Source organism: Betta splendens, chromosome 17 (genome assembly GCF_900634795.4).
Source record: "Betta splendens chromosome 17, fBetSpl5.4, whole genome shotgun sequence".
Lineage (NCBI taxonomy): Eukaryota > Metazoa > Chordata > Actinopteri > Anabantiformes > Osphronemidae > Betta > Betta splendens.
The window spans coordinates 9,903,621-9,915,945 of NC_040897.2; the positions used below are offsets into that span (position 1 = coordinate 9,903,621).

The 12,325-nt window shown below is 51.7% G+C and overlaps 1 protein-coding gene across 3 annotated transcripts in view; it reads left to right on the forward strand.

Annotated features, from left to right (window-relative positions):
- LOC114844266 (laminin subunit alpha-3-like) overlaps window positions 1-12,325 on the forward strand; it is a 38,731-nt gene that overhangs the window by 15,137 nt on the left and 11,269 nt on the right. For all 3 annotated transcript variants that reach the window (XM_029131482.3, XM_055503535.1, XM_029131483.2), the window contains 23 exons: window positions 223-275; window positions 388-493; window positions 581-680; window positions 756-912; window positions 1,466-1,604; window positions 1,769-1,911; window positions 2,001-2,104; window positions 2,194-2,350; window positions 2,528-2,691; window positions 2,771-2,879; window positions 2,960-3,057; window positions 3,456-3,633; window positions 3,749-3,875; window positions 4,097-4,245; window positions 4,641-4,756; window positions 4,870-5,081; window positions 5,432-5,636; window positions 5,983-6,127; window positions 6,215-6,355; window positions 6,440-6,601; window positions 6,749-6,850; window positions 6,939-7,022; window positions 10,287-10,517. In XM_029131482.3, the coding sequence (XP_028987315.1) occupies window positions 223-275; window positions 388-493; window positions 581-680; window positions 756-912; window positions 1,466-1,604; window positions 1,769-1,911; window positions 2,001-2,104; window positions 2,194-2,350; window positions 2,528-2,691; window positions 2,771-2,879; window positions 2,960-3,057; window positions 3,456-3,633; window positions 3,749-3,875; window positions 4,097-4,245; window positions 4,641-4,756; window positions 4,870-5,081; window positions 5,432-5,636; window positions 5,983-6,127; window positions 6,215-6,355; window positions 6,440-6,601; window positions 6,749-6,850; window positions 6,939-7,022; window positions 10,287-10,517 (3,182 nt within the window). The remainder of the gene's footprint in view (window positions 1-222; window positions 276-387; window positions 494-580; window positions 681-755; window positions 913-1,465; window positions 1,605-1,768; window positions 1,912-2,000; window positions 2,105-2,193; window positions 2,351-2,527; window positions 2,692-2,770; window positions 2,880-2,959; window positions 3,058-3,455; window positions 3,634-3,748; window positions 3,876-4,096; window positions 4,246-4,640; window positions 4,757-4,869; window positions 5,082-5,431; window positions 5,637-5,982; window positions 6,128-6,214; window positions 6,356-6,439; window positions 6,602-6,748; window positions 6,851-6,938; window positions 7,023-10,286; window positions 10,518-12,325) is intronic.

Genomic DNA, 12,325 nt, shown 5'->3' on the forward strand with positions numbered 1-12,325 from the left:
GAATGTCTGTGGCCGACTTTAAGGAGAAGCTGTCTTCGCCGACTTGAAAGCAGAGCGAGGCAGTAACCTCCTCTGGACCTTTGATGTGCAGATCTCTGCAGATCCCAGGGTCTTTTTCTGTTGCGTGACACGGTCCTGTAATCAGAGTCTATTCAGCGTAAATCCCCCTCTTCACCAGCTCTTAACCCCCCCCCCCCCCCCCCCCCCCCCCTTTCATACCAGAGTGCCAGTGTGACTCGAAGGGGACCCTCAGTGGCGTCGGGGAGTGCGAACAGGTGAGTGTGCGTCGCCCTTTGACAGGAAGTGTCCTTTTCGTCCCCATCGCGGCACAATAAAGGTTTTCTATTCTATTCAATTCTATTCTATTCTCCTCCTCTGTGCACCTAGAGAAGCGGCCAGTGTCACTGCAAAGCCAACGCGTGCGGACGGTCCTGCGACACCTGCAAGGACGGCTACTTCCTGCTGCAGAAGAAGAATTACTTCGGCTGCCAGGGTGAGTTGTGCTCATCTACATGCATCGCGGCCTGATCGCTGCCTCTTCATGGATGAAGCCATTAACACCTGTGACTTTGTCTTGCAGGCTGTCGGTGTGACGTCGGCGGCGCCGTCGACGCCGCGTGCGACGAGGCGACGGGACAGTGTTGGTGTTCGAAGAACACCGTCGGCCGCACATGCACCGAGTGAGAACCCGCAGCGCTTTAATGTTCTATTCTGACGGGCGGATCGTTCATGACCTTGGGCGTTCCCTCCGTCAGACCAGCTCCCGGCTCCTTCTTCCCGACCCTGCATCAGCTGAGGTTCGAGGTGGAGGACGGCACCACGCCCAACGGCCGGTCGGTCCGCTTCGGCTACGACGCCCGGGAGTTCCCGGGCTTCAGCTGGAGGGGCTACGCTGTCATGTCCCGCGCGCAGGTGAGCTACACACGGCGATGCTGCCGTTTCACCCACCTGCCTTCCTCTCCTCCTCATCCCCGGCGCCGCCGTGGTTTTTTCCTGCCTTTTTACCTGCTTAAAACACACGAGCGTCTGTTTCGAGGGCTGATGTGGGAAACGGGGGACACGGGCTCGGTCAGAACTAACACTCTCTCTCTCCAGCCGGAGGTGGTCGTAATGCTCACCCTCGGGTTTCCCGGCCCTTTCCATATTCTGTTGCGCTACGCCACCCCCGAGCGAAGGGGGGGGGCGCGGGTGCGGGCGAGGATCTTGGTGGTGGACGGAGGCGGCTCTCAGTCCTGCTGTGACTGTAAGTGAGAGCCCGCCTTCCTTTTGGCTGTGTCTTCCTCTCTCCTCACCTCGCGTGCTGTCTCCCCATTAACCCGCTCCTCTGCCGTTTGTCCGTCTCTGTTGTTGCTGTTATGCTGTTACACCCCCCCCCCCCCCCCCCCCCCCCCCCCCCCCCTCCCCCGACTTCTAACGTGACTCTCGTCGCTGGTTGTGTGTTGTCGCTGCCTTGTCGTCCCCGCAGAGTGAAGTCAGAGTAGCTGTGCATGTTGACCCGAAAGAAGGGAGGCAGCGCTTGTTCCGTGTGGTTCTGCGGTTCATTAACCCCAGCGGCGCCGGTGTTACGTGTAGCATCCGGGCTGCGAATAACAGAGACGCCGCAGGTACAGTGAAGCTGCCTCATTTCCCCATCACCTCATCAAATTTGACGTAAAACAAATAATCCACATCCTTAATGACGTGTGCAGGAGCATGTGTTGTGTTTTTTTTACCCTTTTGCATTTTCTGTGCATTTTGTTGCACAATTGTTTTGCTTGTGCTTCATCAGGGTCAGATCAAAGCAAGGAGGTAACATTCCCCGTGAGCCGCTCCCCATCGTTCCTCACTGTCCCGGGGGAGGGCTTCGCTGAGCCCTTCGCTTTGACTCCTGGGAAATGGATCATTCACATCAGGGCAGAGGGAGTTCTCCTCGTGAGTTTAACTACAAATGGGGAAAAAAAGAATTGTATTAAACAGACAATAGACTAAATTCTAAGAACACCATCATTCTCCATCCCCAGGATTACTTGGTTCTGCTGCCCCGGGAATACTATGAGGCACCACTACTGCAGGAGAAGGTCACCCAGCCCTGCACATACTTACCCACCGCTAACAAGAACACTAAGTAAGTTATATTCATCACGTACTTGGATAAAATACCTAACATGATCGTTCATATTCATGAGTGCACTGCTTTCAATGTCTCCGTTTCAGCTGTTTATTGTACAAGCATGTGGCCATGGACGGCTTCAGCTCCGCACTGGGCTCACAGGGCCGCTTCTCCAGCCGCAGCAGGCGTAAGAGCAGGCAGGCCCGGGTCCGGCGGCCCACCCCAGACCACCCTGACATGGCCGCTCTCAACGGCAGACAGGTGGGAAGCCACGGTACAGGGGTGTGTTTACACTCAGATGCAGAGTTTGATTTCGAGTGTAAGAGATTCCAATATGAATATTTACAGTAGCTATAAATGAGGTTCTGTTCTTCAGGCCGGTGGGTCTTAATTTGATGCAGCTTATTTTTCATTAGTGACATGTGTTCTGTCTTATAGTCGCAGCTTCAGCTCCTTTTGCATGTGCCACGTCCTGGCCCATACGCTCTAATCCTGGAGTATGCGAGCGAGGTGGACATCGTCCAGAACGTCAACATACTCATCAGTGACCAGTCAGGTGGCCAGATGCTGGCCAGGGCCAACGTCTATGCTTGTGCCTTCAGGTGAGTCCGGATCCAACTTCAGCTGCTTCTGTGTTACAATGCGTACAGCGTTCGTTTAACTGAGCCGCGCTCCCTGCAGCTTTTTGTGTCGCGGCGTGGCGGTGGACAACAGCAACCGGGTGGCGGCTCTGCAGCTCGCTCACAGGACGGACGTCCTCCTGCAAACCTCCACAGCCTCCTTCCTGCTGGTGAGAAACGCATTTGGCACAAATGACGTATTACAGCTCGTATTGTGCATGAGCTAAAAACATGACGTCTCCCTTGGCAGCACAAAGTGTATGCGGTGCCTGCGGAGGAGTTCTCAATGGAGTATGTTGAGCCCAAGGTGCTCTGCGTCTCCACCCACGGCCGCTTCACGGAAGACGGGTGCGTTGCCTGGAATGGTCCCATTGCATGCTTTTAATAGCACAACACACACAAAGATTGGACTAGATCCCTGTTTCTGGTGGAGATGCACACCTGTTATGCAGCTGTGACTGCATGCGTGCCGTCAGCTGGACAGAGTCCTTTACCTGAGGCTAAATGTGTGCAGCCCTTCTATCTTTAACTGTTCATATATACAAGTCTAAGTCACTTAATTTGCAATTCATATAGAAATTTTTAGAAAAATAATTATGATAATTAAAGGATGTTAATGTGTTAGCACAGGCCATGACCTCTGACTGACCCCTCACCTTTTCTGCTCCAGCAGAGGCTGACGAACACTTCACACACTGTCAACGGGCTTTAAGTGAAATTGATTTGTCCTTTTCCAATGCTTCTAGTCGACACTGTGTCCTGAGTCAGTTTGCCAAGCCGGCCACTGCCTGGTTTTTCTACGCCGCGCGCGATGGGCAGCTGTCGTCCACGGCAACTGCTGCGGAGAACGAGGACTGGAGACGGAGGCGACAGACTGGGCTGGACGAGCCTCAGAGTGACGGCACGTTGCTTAAATTCCCTCAGGTGTCAGATAAACACACATGCCTTTGTGCACATGCCCCTGCAACCTCTGCCCTGACGCTGATTTACACTTTCACCCCGTCACACTGACGCTGTTTGTGCCTTTTTTATTGTCCAGACAACGATCAGTTTCTCTCCCAGGGTGCCCCTTCCAGGCAGGTATGTGGTGGTCGTCCATTACCGCCAGCCTGAACATACCTCGTTCCCCGTTGAGGTCAGAGTGGACGCAGGGCGTGAGTGGCCTGGTGAGTCCGATCACTCAGAGTTAAAGAGTTTATTATGTTCTTTTGGAGACATACTGTAGTGCTTCCTCTGGCAGCGACTACACAGCCTACTCAGTGAAGGGAGTGATTCCTCGCTGACAGCAGATGATCAAAGGACTTAGACACTTTCCCCTATATGGATTATTGTGCAGCTCGCCAGCGTCTCTTCCTCGCCGAGCTCAAACTATGCTCCTCTCGCGCAGGTTCAATGAACGCATCCTTCTGCCCGGCCGTCTCGGGCTGCAGGGAGGTGGTGATCGCCGATGGCAGAATTGCGCTGGACTTTGAGCAGCGTTCGTGGCAGCTCCCCAGCATCTCTGTCGTCATGCCACCCAGAAAGACCCTCATTCTGGTCAGCAGCTGACACTGCACATATATTTGAAGCATTGTGTGGACTATACTGACTGTTGTTGAATCTCTGTTGCTTTAAGGCTTAAATATGAAATATGTTTGTGTAAATCTCGGAGGATTGTGTTTTTTGCATTAGTCGCTCAGGTTGAGGAATTAGCTCTATCCTAAGACAAAGAAGCTTCTGTTTTATACCTGGCAACCCAAAACAGCTTTATAAAAGCTGCACCATAAAGGTGGCACAGCGCAGGTTGGGCTCTGGGTTGTTTGCCTGCCTCACTTTCCTTCTTAAGATAAAATCAAACTAAGAATGTGTCCAAACCAATTAACAGTCTCTGTTTATTTGTTCATGGAGGTTCTGGTAGGATTGTAATATTTGTAATTTTCTTGTTGGTGTAGGATTATATAATGTTGGTTCCTGATAGCAGCTACACCCCTGATCTCTTGAGGGAGAAGCCGCTGGATAGATCTTCAGATTTCATACAGCAATGCAGTGGAGAAGGGTTCTACATAGAGTAGGTTTCCAACAAATGATGCTTCAGTCTATTTGAATGTACACAGCTTTTTGTTATTAGCGCCCTCTAGTGGCGATAAATATAAGCCCACTTGTATTTTTCTGTCTCTTCAGCCCCAGCGCTTCTTCACAATTCTGTAGAGACTCTGCTCGCTCCCTCGTAGCCGCATACAATGGCGGAGCTCTGCCGTGCAACTGTGACCCATCCGGTTCCACAGGGACCACGTGCGACCCGGTTGGAGGACAGTGTCTCTGCAGGCAGCACGTCATCGGCCGACAGTGCACAAAGTGCGCCACCGGCTACTATGGATTCCCGTACTGCAGGCGTGAGTGAACATCTGTCTTCGTCTTGTACCGTTTCTGAATCTGATACGAGCGTGATTCAAAAGGGCCTTTTAAAGTTAAACCTTTTATGTATATGTGATTTAAAGCAGCAGGAGGTCGACATGTCAGCTGTAAAAGCAACAAAGGACATAAAGAAGATTAAGTGTGTGATGTTAAACTCTTCGCACAACAAAGCTCCTCAATTAAACAATGTTAATGGGATCTTTACTAGAAGGAGTTCAATCACTTAAACATTTTTGTTTCTAAAAGATTTCATCATCTGCACATTTGAGAGAAAGTCCAGCATTTAACAGCCGTGGATTAAAAACCCGCTCTCCTCCGCCTCACGCAGCGTGCGAGTGCGGCCGCCGCCTCTGCGACGAGGTGACCGGACGCTGCATCTGCCCTCCGCACACCGTCACCCCGGCCTGCGACGTGTGCCAGAACCGGACCTTCAGCTACCACCCGCTGCTGGGCTGCGAGGACTGTGAGTGCTCCCCGGGCGGACTCAGAACCGGGGCGGGGCCCGACTGCGACCGGGTCACCGGACAGTGCAGGTGAGAGTGGCCTCGTCAGGACTGGATGCTGGGCGGTTGCGTTCAGTCTGGTGGGGGATAAAAGAGGCTGGAATGTGAGGCCGGCAGCTTCTCACGGAGAAAATAAAACATGACACCAAGCACTTAACGTGATTAATGAGGGGATTAGCTCCCAGCCCTGTCATGTTGATGTACAGATCGCCCTCTCTGAGCTCTGACACTCGGTTGACGTCTCCGTTGACAGAGGAATGATGGGAATTCATAACACTGCATTATGCTACTGTATTTATAAAAGGCTCCTCTCTGGGCCTGAGTGTGTGCACCACATTTGAGCCCTCGTGTTCCGCGTCTGCGCCCCCCCGTGCAGCTGCAAGCCCAGGATCGGGGGCCGGCAGTGCCAGCGCTGTGCCGCCGGGTTCTATCGCTTCCCCGAGTGTGTGCCGTGCGACTGCGACCGCGGCGGCGTCGCGCCCGACGTGTGCCACCCCGACACCGGACGGTGCCTCTGCAAGGTTCCGCTCATTCCAACTCACACATCCGGTCTGTTTTTTTGGGTTTCCTTTGACTTCGCCTCCGTTATTGTTTCGTCATGCCATTAGAGGAATGTTGCTGGTGTCAGATGTGACGCCTGTGAAGGAGGCTCCTTCTACTTCGACCCATCGAATCCCCAGGGCTGCACCAGCTGCTTCTGCTTCGGAGCCACCGACCAGTGTCAGAGCTCCGTCAAGCGCAGGGGAAAGGTCTGGACTGTGGATGCTGCAGAATCCCACAATAGAAAACCACAAAGTTCACCGTGACCGCATTGTGTTTCGTCCCGTTGTTAGTTTGTGGAGATGCGAGGCTGGCGCCTGGGCAGCTCTGACCAGGAGGAGGTTCAGTCTGTGCTCAACACAGCCAGTAACACGGTGGTGGCAGACGTCCAGGAGCTCCCTCGTTCGGTTCAGACTCTACACTGGGTGGCACCAGCGTCCTACTTGGGAAACCGGGTGAGAGTTCTTAGAACCTTAGAATCTCCCTAAAAACGAATCACAGTCATTAGTGACAAGAAATATAATTTCATTTTTTCCCTATTCCAGTTTTTCCAATAATTCTTTCCTACTCGCTGACAAATGTGGGGTTTTCCTTCCTTTCAGGTTTCATCGTATGGCGGTTTCCTCACCTACCAGTCCAAATCTTTTGGAATTCCCACTGAGGGGATGATTCAACTGGACAGGAGACCTGACGTCCTGCTAACTGTGTGTCGAGCTATCACGTTTTTTTAAACACTTTTTTCCCCCCAGTGGCAGAAGCACAGTTTACAGTCTGTTCTTTATTTCACCCTAGGGCCAGAATATGACCCTGATCCACATGTCTCCACAAGCACCAGTTCCAGACAGGCTGTATCAGGGCAGAATCCAGCTTGTGGAGGTACAGAGCCAGAGGTTTCTATGTTTGAGTTCACTGTATATATATATATATATATATATATATATATATATATATATATATATATATATATATATATATATATATATATATATATATATATATATATATATATATATATATATAGTGTTCCAACATCCACAAACGGCAACTGCTATCACAACTTGAGATTGACGAGATACAACACAAATGCTACGGCAAGGGGGAGCCAGGACGCCAGGTCAGAGGGGAGGTTTCACCATCTCCCCAACCGGAAATTGGGTACGAAGCCCCAATAAGCACAGATACGCTGAGCGAGGCAGCGACTGACCTGAAAGATAAGATCATGGCGAGATTGAACAGGCAACCACGAACCCCACTACAACGGCTAAGTGAAGTACCATCAGAAAGTCTCATGGAAGATGTGAATGCAGCATTGAGAGCGATCCCTACCACAACAATCACAGAAACCAATGAGCTGATATACGCTTCAGCATCAGTGATCCTAGAGGTGCTTGGCCATAAGAGCAACCATGGGAGCCATGAGAAACAATACCCACCATGGAAACGAAGGTTGGAGGCAAAAATCAAGGCAGCTCGGAGGGAAGTGAGCCAAATGACAGAGGCCCAGAGAGGTGCAATGAAAAGACCAATGCCCGAGAGGTACAGCCAGATGACCATACCTGAAGCACTCGAAACTGCCAAGCAAAGGCTACAAGCCTTGGCCAGCCGCCTAAAGAGATACACCAGAGATAACGAAGCCAGACGAATAAACCGGCTGTTCGCAACACAACCTGCGAAAGTGTACTCTCAATGGCAGGGTAATAACAACAGAGCAGACCCACCAAGGCTGGAAACTGAACAGTACTGGAAAGGTATGTGGGAGAGGGAGGCATCACACAACAGAGATGCACAGTGGCTGGTGGATCTGAGGGAAGACCACAGCAACCTCCCTGAACAGAATCCAGTGACTATCACAGTGGCAGACATCCAACATAGAGTCTCAGGTATGAAAAACTGGACAGCACCTGGCCCTGACATGATCCACGCCTACTGGCTAAAGAAGCTCACTGCAATCCATGAGCGCCTGGCAGCACAAATGAACCAGCTGCTAAGGGATGGGACTCACCCTGAATGGCTAACCGAAGGGCGAACGATCCTGATAATGAAGGATCCCTCAAAGGGCACAGTCCCATCCTGTCTCTCCACAACATGGAAGCTCATGTCAGGCATCATCGCAGCTAAGATAAGTGGGCACATGAGTCAATACATGAGCGAAGCACAGAAGGGCATTGGTAAGGATACCAGAGGAGCCAAACACCAACTCCTGGTAGACAGAACAGTCGCCCAAGACTGCAGAATGCGACACACCAACCTGTGCACAGCCTGGATCGACTACAAGAAAGCCTATGACTCAATGCCACACACATGGATCACTGAATGCTTGGAGCTGTACAACATCAATAGAACTCTAAGGGCCTTCATTGCAAACTCGATGAGGTTGTGGAGAACCACCCTTGAAGCCAATGGGAAGCCACTTGCCCAAGTATCCATCAAATGTGGCATATACCAAGGAGATGCACTGTCCCCACTGCTGTTCTGCATAGGTCTGAACCCCCTCAGCCAAATAATAAACAAGACTGGCTATGGATACCGACTCCGGAACGGGGCCACCATAAGTCACCTCCTCTACATGGATGACATCAAGCTGTACGCCAAGAGTGAGCGAGACATCGACTCGCTGATCCACACCACCAGGATCTACAGCTCGGACATCGGGATGTCATTCGGACTCGAGAAATGTGGGAGGATGGTGACAAAGAGAGGCAAGGTAATACACACAGAAGGGGTCTCACTCCCAGAAGGAACAATAGCAGACATTGAGGACAATTACAAGTACCTTGGAATACCACAGGCAAACGGCAACCTTGAACAGGCAATAAGGAATGCGGCAACAGCCAAATACCTCCAACGAGTAAGGCAAGTCCTAAGAAGCCAGCTCAATGGCAAGAACAAATCCCGGGCAATAAACAGCTACGCTCTGCCAGTGATCAGATACCCTGCAGGAATAATAAGGTGGCCAAAGGAAGAGATACAGACCACAGATGTTAAGACACGAAAGCTCCTCACCATGCACGGAGGGTTCCACCCCAAATCCAGCACCCTGAGACTGTACGCTAGCCGCAAGGAAGGAGGCCGAGGACTAGTGAGCGTGAGAGCCACTATCCAGGATGAAACATCCAAGATCCATAAGTACATCAAGGATAAGGCCACGACAGATGACGTGCTGAGTGAATGTCTCAGGCAGTGGAGAACAGAGGATGAGATGCTGGAAGAGGGACCATCATGGGAGGACAAGCCCTTGCACGGGATGTACCACCGGAACATAACTGAAGTGGCTGATCTCAACAAATCCTACCAATGGCTTGAAAGGGCTGGGCTGAAGGACAGCACAGAGGCACTCATCCTGGCTGCACAGGAGCAGGCCCTGAGCACCAGAGCCATAGAGGCCCAGATCTACCACACCAGACAAGACCCAAGGTGTAGACTGTGCAAAGAGGCCCCAGAGACGGTTCAGCACATAACTGCAGGGTGTAAGATGCTGGCAGGCAAAGCATACATGGAACGCCACAACCAAGTGGCTGGCATAGTATACAGGAACATCTGCGCGGAGTATGGACTGGAAACCCCAAGGTCAAAGTGGGAAACACCTCCCAAGGTGGCAGAGAACGAGCGAGCCAAGATCCTGTGGGACTTCCAGATCCAGACTGACAGAATGGTAATGGCGAACCAACCAGACATTGTGGTGGTGGATAAAGAGCAGAGGAAAGCCGTAGTGGTGGATGTGGCAATACCAAGCGATGGCAACATCAGGAAAAAGGAACATGAGAAACTAGAGAAATACCAAGGGCTCAGAGAAGAACTGGAGAAGGCTTGGAAGGTGAAGGCCACAGTGGTGCCTGTGGTGATCGGAGCACTAGGGGCTGTGACCCCCAAACTGGAGGAGTGGCTACGACAGATCCCTGGAAAAACATCCGAAATCTCAGTCCAGAAAAGTGCAGTCCTAGGAACAGCAAGGATACTGCGCAGAACCCTCAAGCTCCCTGGCCTCTGGTAGAGGACCCGAGCTTGGAAAGTGGATGAGACCACCCGCGGAGGGTGAGAATAGTGTGTGTATATATATATATATATATATATATATATATATATATAACAGGCTACTAATGCTGTATAAGTTAGTGTGTTATAATGGTTTTTACCCTGCAGGGCAACTGGCGCCATGCTGTCACCAACAGGCCCGTGTCCAGAGAGGAGCTGATGGTGGTCCTGGCGGGTCTGGTGGGCCTCAGGTTCCGAGCCCTGTACTTTACGGAGACCCAGCGGCTCAGCTTAGGGGAGGTCGGCCTGGAGGAGGCCACCGCCGCGGGGACTGGAGGCCCCGGCAACACGGTGGAGCAGTGCCTATGTCCCCATCAGTACACGGGAGACTCCTGTGAGGTGAGAAAAGAAAAGGCCATGGAATATTTCATCCAGGTTCAAGTGAACTCTGATTTATATATTGAATATGAAAAAAGAACACAGTATGAATCTTTTTCGGGTGGAGACAAACATGCAGGTTTATTAACATTTAACTGCGGTACTGAAGTAGCAGGGTGGGGCAGGGTGCCGACTGAGGACGTGGACCACCTTCTCATATTTTAGGGCGTCCTGACATGCCTGATACGAGAACCACACCCTGTACTGAAGGAAAAACTCATCTGCTGAGGAGCCTCAGGCGGAATGTACTGGAAAATACTGGCTGCTGATCCGTGCAACCGAACCCCAGGCCGGTGGATGTGATGCACAGTCATGCAGATGTAACATTAGCGATCACGCGGCAGAAATCCGCGGCGGCGGTGCGGCTCACCTAAACCCGATAAACTGAGTTGAGCGAGTTCGGTCTTCTCAAACGACGTTTGCAGCAACAGATTAAAGCGCTCCCAGAACCTCTTCTTCTTGTTTGCGGGAGCGCTGTTGCCACGGATGAGGTTGCAGCCCGCGTGGCCGGGGAGTGTTTTACAGGAAGCTCGTTTTACGCACCCGCGGGGCGAGGTGCGGCCGTTACTCATGAACCGGCCTCGGTGCTGCTGCAGTGCACGGCGCCCACGCCCACTGGAGCTATGCCTGCTGTGTGTTTGAGGAGCGTGATTCAGGCGTGACTTTGATGTCTGGGGATGTCTGACTTGCCACCCAGTCATATGCTGCATCCGCTGTTCTTATCTGCATTTATGATCCAGCGGCTTCCATTCAGAAGTGCTACAGTGCAGTGATTGTGGGTTTCTCCTGTGTTCAGGCCACTGGGTGCCCCCACGTCTGTCTGTCTGTGTCTACAGTAGACGTAACGTCTCCATATATGCGTGTGCATATGTGACGGGGGAGACGGAACACGTAAACACCTGCGTGTTCCAGCTTGCGCGCCTGCACACAATCGCGCCGATGTGCCGGACTGACTCAGGTGGGACATGGGCGTGTCCTCTTTGTGAGCGGGTGTGCGTGCGCGCGCTTAAGAGGCTGAGTGCAGCCGGGCAGAGTGCAACGGCAACGCCGCTTCACGCGGAAGGAACCGTCGGAATGTCGCGCTGCTGCGTGCGGGCTCTGCGGCTGGTTCTGGTGCTGTGGGCCTCGTTTGGGCCGTGCGGCGCCGGACACAGGCCCCTGGGAGCCGGGGAGAAGCGGCCCCGTCACGCCAGGCATCACGACAGATGGGCTCAGAGGATTCAGTACCCGGCGCTTCACGACCAGGGGACGCAGCGGATACAGTATCCATCACTGGGCGGCCGAGATGGAGGGCAGGCAGTTCAGTTTCCCAATGCTAGCGACAGCGCTGCCAGCGCTCAGATTAAGGTAAACGTCTGAGAATGAGAAAAGAGAGAAACTGTCTAAACTGAGCTGTGGTTTGAAGGCTGTTATCTCTGGAAGCAAAGGGCAGGTGTTAAACGCTTCGGTGTTAATTGTTAATGAAACCCAGTTCAGGTGGACTTCATTGCTGTGTGGATGACTATTTTTTTTTTATATTTTATATATATATTTTTTCAAACTCAGAGTTTGACAGTTGGATAATAAACCCCGCCACATAACAAGACTGAAATATGACACCAGTCGGAGATTTTTGAGATATTTCTTCAGTGTTAACATTTGTAGTAACAAGGAGGCTGTAGCTCAGTGATTTGCTTTGAGGTCTTCAGTTAAACCATCCCTTTTCTAATACACTTGTGTTATAATAAATCTCTTCATATCTGGGTTTTAAATATATTATTATATATGAA